Genomic DNA, 17,473 nt, shown 5'->3' with positions numbered 1-17,473 from the left:
AAAGTTTAATACTGTAGTTTGTGAAAGAAGATGAAATTATCAACTTTCTTCTAATGTTTGACTCCAAAATAAATTACTTTCAAAATGAAGTTTTTAATTTCAGCAAGATTCTCAGAAACCTTAAATACCTGAATGTTTCAGAAGAATAAGAATACAAATGACAGGCATACATGAACATGCAAGATGGTTGTTTTGAGCACCTTCTGAGAAAAGAAAACAAAACTAGTTTTAACTCACAAACAAATCGAAACCGGACATATATTTATAAGAACAAATTTTACTGTCTTTGCATCCATCCCTGAAGTAGATTTCACATAATTGACATATTAAGTTACAACCTGAGAATGTACTGTATATGCATGCTAAACATACACTGTGTTCAAACATGACAGTTTAGTGATACATCATATTACTTAAAAATGTTGTATAATTGAAAATTTGTTATTTATGGGAACACAAAATAATAAGGAAATGGACCTGATGTTGCAAATCTAGTCTTTCAGGTGAAGCTCCCTGTAAAGCAGATTTGAATAATTTCAAGGGAAAAATTGTTCCGGGGCCAGGTATCGATCCCAGGACCTCTGGTTGAACGTACCAGCGCTCTTACCAACTGAGCTACCCGGGAACTCCACCCAACACCGTCCCAACTTTTCCCTTTATATCCCCACAACTCGTGTGGGCTGACGAAACACCAGAGACCCACATCGAGTGCACACAATCTCTGTGTGGCTTGGAATTGTGGTTTTCTGTTAACGTATACAGTGACGTATATATTATGCAAATCTAGTCTTTCAGGTGAAGCTCCCTGTAAAGCAGATTTCCCTTGAAATTATTCAAATCTGCTTTACAGGGAGCTTCACCTGAAAGACTAGATTTGCATAATATATACGTCACTGTGTACGTTGACAGAAAACCACAATTCCAAGCCACACAGAGATTGTGTGTACTCGATGTGGGTCTCTGGCGTTTCGTCAGCCCACGCGAGTTGTGTGGATATAAAGGGAAAAGTTGAGACGGTGTCGGGTGGAGTTCCCGGGTAGCTCAGTTGGTAAGAGCGCTGGTACGTTCGACCAGAGGTCCCGGGATCGATACCTGGCCCCGGAACAATTTTTCCCTTGAAATTATTCGGACCTGATGTTGTTTATTATATGTAAACTTAAAACAAATGCAGAACATCTGTCACATTGTGTATATTATTTTTAATGCAATTCTGCCCATTTCAAGTATGCTAAAAATATTAAAGTTCTTTATTTCATTAGATAATATAATTATTTCATGCTTTACACAAAATGAATTATCAGTATATATGTAGTAATATTTAAAGAACCATAATTACTGCATGGCTCCTCTATGGATAATGTACAATTTTAGAATAATTCTATTCAAAGACTAAAAGTTATCTTCCTATGTTAATAATGAACACTGTAAATCTAGGTTTAAATGTGTTCATTGTGTTTGTCACAATTGCAACCCAATGTCAATATAATGCTTATGAAAATACTTCGATCTCTCCAGCTGTGTCTTAGAATATTTCAATCAATGCACATTTTGAATGGAAAAAAATAGAATACAGTACTTCATTTCTACAAACATAACATAATATTCATATCAATCAATAAGAGATTAATATTTCATGTCACCAATATTGCATATGGTATTATGCTTAAGTTAATAATTCTAAGCTCACAGCATCAGTTATATATTAATATATTGGTAAATAATGTGCTTTATAATTACATGATGAAATATAAAAATTGAAGTCTAATCCAAAAATAACTGCATTCCAGTTATACGTAGTATACAAATAAGATATCTTAAGCTGTACTGTAAAACTGAATTCAGTACTGTAATCAATCGTATATAAAGTAAACTTGTGATTATTCAGTGTGTATCATACACGTGCTATCTGATTTTTTTCATACATGTGCTCGTATTTGATTTTTTCTTATTATTCAGCTAAATGTAAAAAAGGAAGGGATGGAAAGGAGTGATTGGTCAGAGGGTACAACTATTGACATGTTTTGGTTTTGTTCGCAGTTGTGAGTGAGTGAGTAAGTGTGTCTGCAATATACAGAAATTGTGATGCTACAGAAAATAAAATTTAAAAATATCACAGAAATACAAGTTTTCAGCATCTGTACCGGTACCGAAAAAAAAGTGATTTCTAGCATGCTGTTTCTCTTCCTGCCTTTCCATTTCGCATACCCAGTAAAATACTGTCGTAAATCGAAAATCATATATTACTTTCGTTAATTCTGTGTTGTTTGGGTAAAGGGAGATAAGTCATAAAAATGAGTTTGGAGATAAATGAAAATTAAACGATAAATGAAAATTAAACTTGAAATCCTTATTGCAAATAATTTTCTACGCAAATAAAACACATCAACTGCTAGTATTCATTTCATTTTTGCACACTCACTTATATAATTTAACTTGTGTGTTCATCTGGGGAACAAAATTCCATCTGCACAAAAAATGACTTGTCTCCCTTTACCCGAACACCACAGAATTATTTTCAATGCTGTTTTATTAGTTGAAGGTATGAAATTATAATAATAAAATAGTAATTATCAAAGGCAAAGTAACTCAAAGAAATTAGAAGTATAATTATACAATATAGGCCTATACCACAGAATGGATTATGTTAATTTGCCAGTCAATTCTGAGTACAGTAATTTCATCCATTTCATTAATAACATTTACTTCCAACATGCTATGTCATAAACTTTTACACATTGATATACGCAAGTTGTGAGACTTTGTATGTTCAGTTACAAATATTTTGTTTCATGAAAGGTCACTAGAAAATGTTGTGAAACAGGAACAGAGTGGAATGAGTCTTAGCCAAATTCTTGTAAAATCCAATCATCAGGTTGCAAATTCATCTGAACTGTCTTTCTAAAGCAGAGAGAAACTGCGATGGAAATTTTGTGAGTTAGTGAACAAAACGGGATCAGAATATGATCATGAATAAGTTGACATATCAATGGCCTAGATATAATACGAAGTATATGATTTTTCCAAAATTTTCAGGCGAGACATAAAAGTGTTTATTATTTATACAATCTATCTATATGAACCACTGAAAACCACAATAATCAGTAAGAGTACATTACATTACAATACATTCTTACTGATTATTGTGCTTTTCAGTGGTTCAAACAGATAGAATGTATAAATATTAAACAGTTTTATGTCTCTCCTGAAAATTTTGGGAAAATAACATACATGGTATTAGATTTAGGCCATTGATGTGTATATTTGTATGTAAGAAAATTATTTCGTTTATAGTATAAAATATATGAGAACGTATGTGTCATCTGAACGACACAGTTCATTGGATTTTGATGTTTAGGAGAATGTATGCAACGTATCTAAACATACACAAATGTACAGTATTCTGCTTTTCATATTATTCTTCCTCATCCAGAAATACGAATGCAACTTGTTTCAACTATTATTTCAAGAATAATCGCAAGTTTATCATGAAAATGTTATGCAAGTTTGCTGTAAGATAAATTCATGAAGATTTGTCTCTTCGCTTTCTTATACACTAAATAAATCGGAAAAAATTATTAAGTAAATTCAAACAACATGATAATGGGAAAACCAATAAATAATAAAAATGCATAATTCTATTCATTTCAGAGAAAAATCATAAAAATTAATTACTCAAAATTGCTTGTAAGTGAAACAGTTCACCGACATTGATTTAAAGCATTTATAATTTTAGCTACTGTAAGATCGTAAATAATTCCAACCACACAAGAAAATATGTTACCAAATAGCCTTTATTGATGTTCCTGTGACAAACACGTGATCATTAGCACTATCTGATTAAAGTGAAATATCTAATTTAACAATGTACTCACCAGCAATGTGCATGAGTGATGTAACTTTTATCAATAATTGTAATTGTTGTATCTTTGAAAGAATACATTTAAATTGTAATAAAATTAATGTTTCACATTAAAATAAAAGATCATTCTTCTTGAAGTTATCTTTGAATGCCCTTTAATATTCTTTCACATAACTGAAGTTTAAATTAATTTTATTCAAATACTTTGAATTTTACATAAATATGACTGGCGAAATTTTAATAAGCAATGGCATCATTATTTATTCAAATTCATATGTAATGCCAAAAATAAAATTAAAACATAATAATAAAAATGAAGATTTTTTTTAAAGTGTAATATTACAACACTAATGTCACGCAATGTGTAAAAATTATCTTAGTGAAAGATATTTTGTACTATTTAAACTGTACTTGAGGTGAAGGTTTTGTGTGCTTATCACATACAAGAAGGTGGGAAAAATTACTCCAAGTGCATATTGTACTTACACCTAAGTGCTCGTTGACAGTCTACTGCCTGAGTTACTAGAAATGTAAGCGTTGTACTTCTAGTAAAAAGAGAATTCAAAATATAGTACATATACCTTCATCCCTTGCAGTCTTATTATAAAATGAAAACATTCACCAAGGGAGAGTAGTCACATAATACCAAGACTAACCACTAAACATTTCTAATTAAAGCCATTAATCACGAACTGAAAATTCATCAAATACAATCAACAACAAAAGAGGTACTGTACTAAAGACAGAATACATCACATACTCGAGTACGGATTTAATAATACTTTCACATATCAAGATCAAATATTAAATCACTTCCAAATTCCACCTGTGGAACTGGTGTTACTCCTGCCTGAATTGCTCCCAATCCTTTCCGGTTTTTTCTCTTTCCTTTGTTGGGCGAATGTTTCGCAGTTGCCTGATCCCTGCCATTGAGCTCTTGCATCTCATCTCCTGTTGACCCGTTACTATTTTCTTGGACGGCTGGAATGGAATCATCCTTCTGAGTTTCATCTTCAGTGACGGAGTTATCATCCACAGCAGCTTCGCTAATTTTCTCAATATCAGCCTTTCTTTCTCTCTCCCGTTCCCTTTCTGCTTCTCCTTCAGAATTTTCACTCTCACTTGCGCGTCTTTCTTGGCAACGTTTCTTGTTTCTAGTTTTTCGCTGATTCTTTTTGCGCTGACCCAAAATGCTCGAATTAGTCCTGAAATGTATATGGATTTTAGATTTTATGAAAATGTATGATATTACACTCAAATATAAGCATAATACTCTCTCATTATACAACAATTTATTGTGAAATTTAGTTTAATTAATAGATACACCCCCAAAATACATTCTTCCCAAATTATATCTACAGTAAAATTTGTTCAAGATAGAATATAAGGCAGAATCTTGTGTTATAACAAATTCTCTAGTTTTGGTGGATATAATAGGCACTATTAGACATATTGTTCTATATGGCTGTGAAACTTGGACTCTCACTCTGAGAGAGGAACATAGGTTAAGGGTGTTTGAGAATAAGGTGCTTAGGAAAATATTTGGGGCTAAGCGGGATGAAGTTACAGGAGAATGGAGAAAGTTACACAACACAGAACTGCACGCATTGTATTCTTCACCTGACATAATTAGGAACTTGAAATCCAGATGTTTGAGATGGGCAGGGCATGTAGCACGTATGGGCGAATCCAGAAATGCATATAGAGTGTTAGTTGGGAGACCAGAGGGAAAAAGACCTTTAGGGAGGCCGAGACGTAGATGGGAGGATAATATTAAAATGGATTTGAGGGAGGTGGGGTATGATGATAGAGACTGGATTAATCTTGCACAGGATAGGGACCGCTGGCGGGCTTATGTGAGGGCGGCAATGAACCTTCGGGTTCCTTAAAAGCCATTTGTAAGTAAGTAAGTAAGTACTATTAGACATAAGAGTTATGGGCATTGAAAGCTAAGAATGCCACCAAGTATACTAGAGTGGATGTGATGTCTGCTGGGAGGGTTTTCCAAGCATGATTCACAATTCTAACTGTACATAAATGTGTCACTTGGACTGCAACATGAATCTTCCAAACTGCATGCTGACATGTAACTTATGATTAAGACTGTTAACAGTATGAAAATAATATACACACACTATATTGTTAACAATGTTAACTGCCACATACAAGGACGTTATCAGGGGGAACAGAGAGGGGGGGGGACTAATGACGAAAAAAAAAATGAAAGAAGAAAGAAAAATGGAGAACTTACGAAAAAAAAAAAGTTTACAACTAAAAATCTGTTTGTTATTATACTGAAGGAAGTAAAGAATGCTGGCATGCTGGAATATACGATTAAATTCCAGAATACTCTGGAAAGCCATCCACAAAGTATGTAACCGAGCTTCTCTGCAGGACTGGTAATACTAGATTATACTTCATTCATTCGATTCATTCATTGATCCACTGATTAATTAATTTATTTATATTAACTGATTTATTCATATTCAATGATTTATTTATATTCACTGATTTCTTCATTTATTTATTTAATTTCATTGATTTATCCATTTATTTATTTAATTTCATTGATTTATTCATTTATTTCTTTATATTCATTCAATTCATTTGTTCATTTACATTCAGTCTATTCGTACATTTTTGTTCATTCCTTCCTTCCTTAATTTATTTATTTATTTATTTATTTACTGTTACTAAATCTACGTATTACTCTGTGAAAATATTTATTAAATCTACATACTTAGACTTCAACAAACAAAATTTGATAACACAATCAAAAGGGAAAAAATGGAGCTCTCTGCATCTTAATCCACAGTTAATTCCCGATTTACCACGAAAATCGTCTGTAGCTGCATTTAGATTGGCAACAGATCATGATTGTTTGGCCAAACACCTGCATAGAATTGGAATATATCAGTCCCCTAACTGCCCATTGTGCAACTCAAACCAAGAAATGGATTCGGAACACCTCAAAATCTGTGCTTCAGTGGCTGGCCATGATAATATCTTTGAAAAATATTGGAGTGCAAGAGGTCAAATGACTTTATTGTCAAATGCCTGGCATTAGAAAACAACAACAACTTATTTATTGTATATCCAATACAGAGAATCTTATTTTACACGAGGGTATATTAGAGTTGTAGATGAAGACATTGTAGCAACTCTGTAGTGAGTATACTAATTTCTAATTTAAAAAAAAAAATTAATAATCGTGAGTGCAACAGCCCATAGGGAGCCAAGGCCAACTGCCTCAGCAGAAGTGAATGATCATCCAACCAGTATAAAGATGTCAGGTAGTTAATACAGTGATCTCTCCAGCCATTATAACTAGTTTGCAGAACCAAATTTCACTACCCAAATAGAACACAATGAAAAGTGGGCACAGATCCCACACACTGGCAAAAATTTCAAGGAAAATCTCTTTCTCCAAGAGAAATTGAGCCAGCATTCATTTTCCAGGCATGATGTCTTAGACCATGATGCTACAGTATAGGATGATTATACTTTACAGTACGTTTCAATATTGAAAACTATTGAAAATAACTGAAACTGTAAAAAAAAAAAAAAGAAAAAAAAAGTACAGTACAAATATGTGTTACAACAGCTCTATAGATACGAGAAATGAAAACTATTGTGAAAACTATAAAAACTTCTGAACTCAGTGACTGATAATTACTTCGTAATGTACTGTTTGCGGTATGCTATAAAATACTGCCTTCCAAGGTCGCAACGATAAGAGTCATAGCCTTGTTGTTGTACACTGAGCAGCTGTTGTAGATAAAACAAATTCAAAGCAGGCAAGCAGTCTTACCACACAGCAGTAAACATGATGGGAAGAACATTCTTTTAGAAGTGAAATTTTACTACTCATATGGAATATTGAAATATATATAGAGATAGTAGAAAAATTATATAACATATACAAAATATCTTAATTAAAGAAACAAAACGATTATCTAGTGATTGGTGGAGATATGAATGCACGGAAAGAAAGAAAAATAGACCATACGTCCAGAGGAATAATATAGAGGAAATAACAAACCAAAATGATAGACATTTAAGAGACTTCAATTGTTTTCATGAACTCCAAGAATAAATATGCATTTTTTTTTTCAATGGCAGGGCCCTTAATTTATTAAACACAATTGCAACAGTTAGCCCTTTACATGATGTAAATCTCCACCTTCCTCACATACCTGTATGTCTGTTGCGACACAACATCATTGAAACGCACAGTCTTCTTATTTTCTCTCTCCTCTTCAGTAGTTTCTTCAGGAATGCACGATTCTGAGCCTGACTGAGTTACCATATCCAAGGAAGATGACCATGCATAATCATCCACACTTGATTCTGACAGGCTTCGGCATACTCGACCATTATTTTTCAAAATTCCTTTCTTGGTAGGACTGAAACTCTGAAAAACCAAATAACATTATTTTCGGTACCTATTAAAATGATCTCATACTGCGACTGTCTGCTGGGATTGAGAATGGTATATTTATTTCCATCTATTTGCCAGTCCACCGACTACTGACCATATCTGAGACATATCCATCAGGTCTTGTGAAATTGTATCTGTATCTCTATGTCTATAACGGACATGGGAAACAATCTGGAATTTCCTTTTAAATAGGCTAGCTAGTCCACTAGTTATTTTTTTATACTGGGAGAGGTAACGAATAAAAATTTTCATCAGATTGGTCAACTCCAGGAAATGGACCTGATACGTTCCAAATGCGAATTCATGTCTTACCACTGAGCCAATCTGCTTGATATGATGTTTTTCATTTCAATTCAATACAAAATAACTATCTGTATGGATTAAAACTGTGGCATGAGTTTCAATTTTTGTGTTTAAATGTGTCAACAGTAAAAGTTAAAGCATTACATTAATATAAATAAAATATCTAGAACAATGAAGCAGTGGCGGTGCGTCAATAAGAGCACAAGAGCACGTGAACACCTTGTTTCCATTAATGCACGACTAGTTTTATTATTTAATACCATATTGGCGTAGTGGGGATGTATAATATCAGGATCGAGTATTTTAAACTTCCCGCATCTTGCATAAACTTCTTATGTAAACTTGGCAACATCCGTTCACGTACAAGCCGTGCTCTTTTCAAGAAGGTTACAGAAATTTCACGCATGCGCGGGAGAAAATTGTCTTTCGCTGGCCGCTTATGACTCATCAAGAGCACAAAGCATTAAGTGAACAGTGAATCTACCCTACAGATGTCAGGTGCATCGATGCCTATCGTTTACGTGCTATATCTCGAGGAGAAAATTTAATAAGTCTGTATTTTAGCCTGCAGGTGTCAGCATCTCACTGTCAGAACATTTACTTTATGTGGCTGTGTGTACAGTGCTGCTACGAGAGTGTAGTTTGTGAATTACTATACTTCAGTGTCGGCATATAGCATATTTGGCTTTCAAAGACGTGCTGGCTGAATGTGATGGTGGTATGAATTTAAATATCTGTATGGTGGTGTATATTATTTAAGAATAATATTTACTGGCATGTATTTATAGTAATCAATCTATGCGAATGGGATTACAGTACTGGTATAGGCTATAGTGTATCAGTGTGTTGTGAATTAAAATACTGTATATTACTGAACACATGCTTTTGTAAATTGTTTTATGTATTAATTTTTAACAAACGTAAACAATGAACTCTGTTCAAGTAATTTTGAAGAGTAAAGAACTGGGTAAACTGACTTTCCAGGAAAAATTGGAAATAAAAAGACTAGGTTTCATCATCATCATCATCGTCATCATCATGATTATTATTATTATTATTATTATTATTATTATTATATGTTGTTTTGAATTTATATACGGTTTTTTCGACAGTGAAACATTGGAATCATGACATTTAATATTAGGCTAAAAACGTACGATTTCAAATTCGCTTTGATTTTGGAACACAAAATTGTGAACACACATAATATTTTATCACGAGCCGCCACTGGAATGAAGACATTATTGTTCTCCCAGATTCTTATAACAATTTAGCACACTGGCATAATGCATTTGTTCACTACTTTTCATACTTGTCTGTATTATCTTACAAACTAAAATAATTAATGCCACAGAGATGAATTATACTTTCTCTCCTTATGGAAGAAACATTATACAGTGTGATTCCCCTCGCTAGAGGCCCCAAACTTTTATCAATAAAACTGCCATTTACTTAAATTTTGTCTTGAAATTTTTGTATGCACACACCTTTTACAAACTAAAACACGACCTAACCCCTCGCAATGCATTTGGACTCTTCCAGTGACCTTGAATGATTTTTGTTTTGCTACACTGTATCTCGAATGTATAGGGTAATGGCTCATACCAAAGTCTAATTAAAACAAAAAAAATTAAATTATGGTTTATTTAACGACGCTCACAACTGCAGAGGTTACAGCAGTGCCGCCGGAATTTTGTCCCACAGGAGTTCTTTTACATGTCAGTGAATCTACTGACATGAGCCTGACGCAGAACATGTTATATTGAAATAACTTTGTATTTTTAATACTTACCAATTCATCTCCACTAGACTCAGACATAGTCCTACAGTTCTGCAGAGCATTCTTACTATCCTGCAACTGTGACTCCGGTTCAGCATTTCCGCATCGCTGATTTGGCAGAACATTTGAAACAGCAGCAGTATCATCGTCAAAATAAACATCATCATCTTCATCAATTTCATCTTGCTTTTTGTGTTTGTCAGAACAAATCTCAACAACCAGTTCACTTTCTGTACATTTGGTTACTTCCACCTTAAGATCAGTCTTCTTATTATCATCACTTGCTTCAATCTGTAAATAAATCATTATATTAACTTATTACCTTCTTCAGAAGAAGAAATTAAAGATGGTTTCATTAAATATAGCAAAGGAAACAACAGTAGTACAAACATATTCCAAGGATGGCAGAAATCCGAATACCTAACACTGTTTTGCAATACTAAGAGAATGACGAGTCCACCACTGTGGAGTAACGGTTCGCCTTCCTGACCGTGAAACGAGCGGGTCTGGGTTCAAACCCTGGTTGAGACAAGTTACTTAGTTGAAGTTTTTTCCGAAGTTTTCTTTCAACCACTTGAAGCAGAATTTCTGAGTAACTTCGGCATTGGATCTCGGACTCATTTCGCCTTCATTAGCATCATTTCATTAATCATCTTCAATAGTTACAGGTTGAACAGAAGGACATGGCGGACGTGGTTCCAGGATCCACCTACAGATGGCATGTCTGTGGGAGCTGCAGCTCCCTCGAATAGATGGCACCTTGGTGAGTCGTGAAATTGATGGCAGCATTTCCCTATGGTTAAGAATGCAGCAAATTCATCTATGTGAATTGCAAACAGATGCCATCGATCTGAGGAGGCCGCAGAGGAACATTACAGGGAGGCGGATGGGTGTTCCTGTTCACGCCAACTCCGTCAGACCTGGTTGTCATCACTGAATCAATGGCACCACACACCACATGTGCTTGATGAGCAGTCAGAAGGGAGGGAGGTTGCACAATAAGCCTAAGGCTGTGGTACTTGCCTTTGAGCCTTCCTTGGATGAAAAAAAAAAAAAGATGAGATGTGTGTGATCTCAGGAGAATTGAAAAGATGTTATTTAGTGAGCAGAATGGTTTTAAAATGGAACCAAAATATGATATGATAATGATTGTGGTGCTGGCAGTGGTGGCAATAACGACAGTCTTCTTCCATGAAAGAAGTATTTTGCATTTCAATAAATCTCACACAGATAAAATATGAAATAGGCTAACCAAATACAAAGTTTACATAGGCCTACGAAGTATTTTTATGCATCAGGTCACTGCTTTAAAATCTAGCCTATTAAAAAATCACTGTTGCATACTTTTTACAGAATGCTCATTTATGTTTGGCATGTCAATTGATGCCCATAGGAACAAGCGCACGCTTTAGAGCCCAGGAGAGCCTGAGCGCTTTACAGCGGAAAGGAAAGAGACAGATGAAAGAGGTGGTATATGCCACTTGGTCGAGCTATATTCAGCGATGGTCAGCACTGATTCAATAGATAAAGGGAAGAGAACTTATTAAAACTGTATCTATGTTAATTTTTAGATTTGCCTGAGAAGTATAAGTGCATTATAAGAATGTAAGTTTTAATTTTAATGGTCATTTTTCACCAGTTTGATTTTTTTATTCAAAAGAAATATTTTCTCAACTTTTCGTATAGAAAAATGAAATTTTCAGGTATAGGCCTATTTATTTAGTAGCCTTACAGAATGTTTTCGTAAATCTAATATACCGTATATACATATTACTGAAGATAGTGTATTGAAAATTTTGAAAATATTCGCATGGAAAGTGTTTGTAAGGAAATGAATTAACAAAGCAACTACTGTTACATCATAAGCAAAAGACACGTGCCCATGAGTTGTAAAATTGTCAGCTCTATAGCTTCAGCAGATTTCGAGAAAATAATTTAATATTCTGATGATAGGAAGTTGCTCACAAATATCACCTTAAAAGCATAATGCGATAAGAGTTTTGTTATGTAATATTAGTTACACTTAAAACAGATACAGTAGGCTACCTAGGTAACTTTGCTTTGTACTGTAATACTATTTTGATTAGTTTATTGATTACTTTTGTAAGGCTAAAGATACCATCAATATAAATTCCAACTTATCATGTCATACTCAATCTCTTTCTTTGGAATATCACTTTCTTTATGAATTATGTGTTTCATCCACTTAATACAGTATAATATTATACTACTATGGAATTTAAGTGAATATTCCTTCTTAACTCTCTATTATGTTATTAAGATTTAAAACACAAGTGTAATATTAAGAAATCAGTGTTAGTACTTTTGTTTTACAGACAATATAGATAATATTAAACAGAAAGAAGCCATATAAAAATAACGACATAAAATTTCACGTTCCGTTTGAAGTTTGTGTACCACTGTTTTCTTAATCCAACAGGTTGCTTATTCATATGCACAACCCTTCCTCTTTCCATACTTAGCACTTGCTGCCTGCGCATGACGTCAAGGTCAGAAAAATGTGCTTGCTTTGACATCACTGATTTATGTCGTAATGTTTGAAGCAATAACTTACAAGATTTTCACAATAATAATACCAGAGATAGGGTTGCGCCATGAAAAACCACTGCAACGAAAAAACTACTTTGTAACATTTTAGTAAAAAAATTAGTTATGTGATGAAAAAAAATCAGAAAGCTGTTGGGAATCGTCTCTTATAATCCAGTATTGAATTCTCAATGATTTCACTTGTACAATGTAAAAAATAAAACCTACTTTCTTTAACTACTTTCGAAATTTGTAATTTTTTTTCTGCTTATCCTGAAATGTTTTGGTTTTTGTAAATTTTTCGAGGCACAACCACGAGATTAAAAAAGCAGTGCCTTTAACAGATATCATGTGTCTCATGTCTCGAGTGGTGAAGACTAACCACAGATCATGCCCGCTGCTGTGGAGTAATGGTTAGCATGTCTGACCATGAAATGAGCAGGCCCAAGTTTAAATCCTGGTTGGGACAAGTTACCTGGATGGGGTTTTCTCTGAGGTTTATCCCTCAACCAACTGAATAACTTCCTATGTTTGACCTCACACTCATTTCTGCATCATAATTAAACTTTCTCACTTTCGTAATCATCTCCATTTCTCCCCCATATTTCGGGGCTTGCGTCCGATGTAGAGTTGGCTGCAGGCAACCACTGAATTTGGACTCTATGGTATGTGGTCATTAGTTGCTGGTGGTAGTGCTATGTACCATGGGCTCTCCCACTGGGGCTCATGGTAGTTCGTGGAACCAGGGATTGAATGTTAGTTCGTTAATACTGGCAGGTATAACACGAAAACAAATCAGTTTGGAGACTAAATTAGCTCAATTTAATGATTCAGGTATGGAATTGAAGTAGACTGAAGTGCTAAAAAGTATGTATTTGCCCAGTCAACACTCGCAATATTCATAAATCAATCTTCTTAATGTATCCAGCTGTTTGCTGACAACATAAAGTCCACTATAGTCCACTGTAGTCTATGCAATACACAAGGAAATAGATGACAGTGTCACAAGTGTAAAATTAATACAGACTATAAGCATATAAAAACTGCAGCAACAGAAGACATTAACAACGCTACCTTCACGTGGTTTAATGATAGGAGGGCAATAATCATTCCTGCAACAGACTACAATGTTATGTGTCAAATAGTGTTTAATTTTGCCAGAGAACTTGGTGATTCGAACTTCAAAGTAAGCTACAGTTGGCTACAACATTTTGAAGACAGACAAGGAATTATTTTCATTAAAGTTGTAGACGGAGAAGAAAAATCGAACAGAGTAGGTCTAATCAAATGGTGAGTAGCCCAAATCACCCATTCCAATTGTCACAGATGTTATATTTTTACTATTTTCAAACTCTAAAAGTATATTGAAAATGAAATGAATTTTGCCTACTTTTATTATTAGAATAGATTTAGAAGATGAGCAACATTTTACAGAAAAAAAGTTGTTTGAATAAAATTTCTTATTATTACATGAAAATAAAGAAAAGGTTCCATCACGGAAGTTACAAGATTTGTGAACTCACTCTACACCTTAATAACAAAAATTGTAAAACACAGGTCTTGGCCTCAAGCAAAAAGAGATTCATTCTCATAGTCTCCATATGTGAAAGCTATGCACATCTCATGGCATCCAAATAGCCTAGTTCACAAAAACATAATCGGTAAATATTTTATAGCTGTTTCTTCTATGTCACGAATGTTACACACATTTTGTCATGGATGTTACAGATGAGTTAATGTCCTTCATTTTTCCAGTTTCAAAACAACTGTGACATTTCTAAGTCAAAATATTCACTTGAACTGTAAGATTGTTAATTGTTATTAATCCAATCTACTTAAAATAAGTGGCAGAAAGAATACAGTACAAAGTAAAAAAGTTTCTTGATCCTGGAGCTGTGGGATTAACAGTGCAGGCTCTAAAAATATTTCTTCAACAATAGCTCCTTGAAAAACATACATTAACAGCTGATCTCTCTATGAGTAAGTGCTGAAAACTTTAGGGAAACAAAAAGTAAGTTTACCCATTATACCTAGTGTATAGGCCTATTTACAATAGCCTACTTACATAAAATACAGAAAATCTTGTGCAAAAACACGATGCAAGTTCCGATAGAAATTTCCAAACAGACCCATATCTTGAGTAAAAAAACAATAAAAAAAAAAAAAACCTAGCTAAAAAATTGAAAGAAATAGGTTCAATAAATGATTGTTAAAGACGCAAGAGAAGACACATTCTCACAGAAGAAAAATTATTGAGACTGGACAGAGATTAGAACACACACCGCAAAAATCTCTTAAGCGTTTGGTGCAGGAAACAATATAAGTAAATCATCTGCTCACAGAGCAGTAAAATTACTTAAATTAAAGCCTTACAAAATTCCAGTAGGCCAACAATTAAGGGAGCAAGACCTCAATAAAAGGTTGGAGTTTTGTAATTGAATTTTACAGAGGGTACATTCTGGAGAAATCAACCCGAAATTTATATATTTTTTTCTGATGAAGCGTGGTTTTATTTGAATGGATATGTATGTTCCCAAAATAAGACATTACGGTCAGAGAAACCAGACATATAGTAATCTATTAAACACCTTAACATGGTAACGCTATAGTAAATAAATACCAACTTCTCTAAGTACCGGTACCCTATATGCAAATTGCAACTACTTACTTCGTATCAAAGATATGGTTCTAGATTCTAAACTTGGTCAACAAAACAACTGTAGGTAGGCTACTAACCTCCAATTGCTCCAACTTTCTACTAATGGCTGCAGGCTCTGGAAGATCATACTTCACCACTGAATGTTCATCAATTCCGACATAATATTCCATCACATTTGTAACACAGGACTTCAATTGCATTTGTACTATAACATTGTTATCCCATGCTTCGGCACAGAACGTATCTTGAGATATGGACACACCAGATGGGAGTTTGAGACAGAAAGCGTAATGAATTGGAAAGAAACCTGCTCCTATTGACGTAAAACAAAGATGAACACCACACAGATCTTCACTCAAAAAACAATGTTCAATAGAATCTGGTTCCACATTTTTAACGTGCAGAGTAAATGCAACAATATTGTCAACAACATTACAAGTAAACGCGGGAAGCAAATAATGCACATCTGGTTTCAAGAATTTATTATCATTCGTACTCATAGTCCGATATGCCTCATCACTCGCAATTTCTTGTAACGATGTTCCATTTCTTTGAATTTCAATTAATGAATTTTGATTCAAGACCTTTTCTTCTTCATCACTACTAGTCTCGGGGGTTCTACGACCAAGATCACTCTCTACACCACTGTCCTCACGTCCAATGTCAATCAAATTAATATCGTTCTGATGCCTAACAGGCAATGTTATCACCAACATCCGCAAATTTTGAATAAATTTTGCAGTTCCTGCTTCTTCATTAACAGAATATGGCAGTGTTAAATGGAGTTTGTACTTTGCTGGCTTTTCACTTGTGAGTGATATAGACTTATGTGTAACATCCAGGTCCATGTCTGCAGATGTGTTTAGGAGAGGTAACTGTACTTCAATCACCAATTCCTTTGGTATGGTTGCATTCATTTTTGCATCCTTATCATTCGTAAAATCTTGCATATCAATGGGTTTTCTATGTTTTATCACATAGACTGGAGTGGTATATTCTGACTCTGGGTTGCTAGTACCTTCAATCTCATTTTCTCTTTTTCTATTCAATTTTTCTGAAATTCGTGCTTGTTTCTCTGTACCATCTATAGGCAGTCTATATGGGTAGACAGATTCTGGTATAGAAAATTCCTGTTCAACAGGAGCATTTTCCATTTTCTTCCGTATGACTGTTGGTCTAGGAGAGCCTTTATATTTCATCTTAGGAAATTTTAAATTCTTTCTATCAAGTTGCACTTCAAAATTATCTTCAACAGCATCTAACGCAGTATTATTCAACATTTTCTTAAACTGTGCATTGCTCTCTGCCAATTTGTGTGTTTCTGAATGGAATACAACATCAAAAACTGTACATATATTTCCATGTTTATCAACATCATTCCTTGGTGGAGCCTGAGTAAAAGGCAGAGACCAATTCAGTCCTCGAGTACCCGATTTTGTCATTGGCACAGATGTTGGCTTACCAACTTTGTCATTCTTGCAAATATTAATAAATGCTTTTCTCTCGCCGTCAACACTGGATTTTATTACGTAGCAGGGTTCGGGATTAATAAATGATATATCAACGCCCCTCTCTTTTTCAAGCTCTGTTATCTCTCTTTCGTACTGTTTCATGTTTTCTGGGTCATTAATTTCTTCCGCATATTCTATTAAAAGCTTCCTGAATTCTTCTTTCTTTAAAGCTTCACCAAGTCTTTCCACCTCATCTCTCGATAAATCTAAATCCTCCCATGCCGTACCTTTATACTTACGTGCCATTATGTCACGTTTTTGGAATTTGACAGGCAAACACAAACTTTATTACGCTTCAACTTTTGAGTTCACCTTCCTAGCGGTCACCGGACTTGCACACTAGAAACTTCGACCAAACATTACTTTACACGTG

General features: G+C 34.3%; 1 protein-coding gene across 1 annotated transcript; it reads right to left on the bottom strand.

Annotated features, from left to right (window-relative positions):
* Positions 1–3,773: 3,773 nt before the first annotated feature.
* Positions 3,774–17,445, bottom strand: Nop17l (Nop17 like). The gene is made up of 4 exons (XM_069816742.1): positions 15,667–17,445; positions 10,396–10,674; positions 8,056–8,273; positions 3,774–5,064 (listed from the first exon to the last, which is right to left on the bottom strand). The coding sequence occupies exons 1-4, from the start codon at positions 17,344–17,346 to the stop codon at positions 4,644–4,646; spliced, it is 2,598 nt and encodes an 865-aa protein (XP_069672843.1). The 5' UTR covers positions 17,347–17,445; the 3' UTR covers positions 3,774–4,643.
* Between the last annotated feature and the right edge of the window lie 28 nt (positions 17,446–17,473).

Source organism: Periplaneta americana, chromosome 17, assembly GCF_040183065.1.
Source record: "Periplaneta americana isolate PAMFEO1 chromosome 17, P.americana_PAMFEO1_priV1, whole genome shotgun sequence".
Classification (NCBI taxonomy): domain Eukaryota; kingdom Metazoa; phylum Arthropoda; class Insecta; order Blattodea; family Blattidae; genus Periplaneta; species Periplaneta americana.
The sequence above is the reverse complement of the archived record's forward strand: the minus strand, read 5'-3'. Positions and strand labels throughout refer to the sequence as shown.

Excerpts from the sequence above, each read along its gene's own strand:
- Nop17l (XM_069816742.1), bottom strand. The coding sequence starts at position 17,346 with ATGGCACGTAAGTATAAAGGTACGGCATGGGAGGATTTAGATTTATCG. Across the intron at positions 8,274-10,395 it reads AGTCTAGTGGAGATGAATTG|AGTTTCAGTCCTACCAAGAA; the intron begins GTAAGTATTAAA and ends TTGGTTTTTCAG. Across the intron at positions 5,065-8,055 it reads GTGTCGCAACAGACATACAG|GACTAATTCGAGCATTTTGG; the intron begins GTATGTGAGGAA and ends TATACATTTCAG.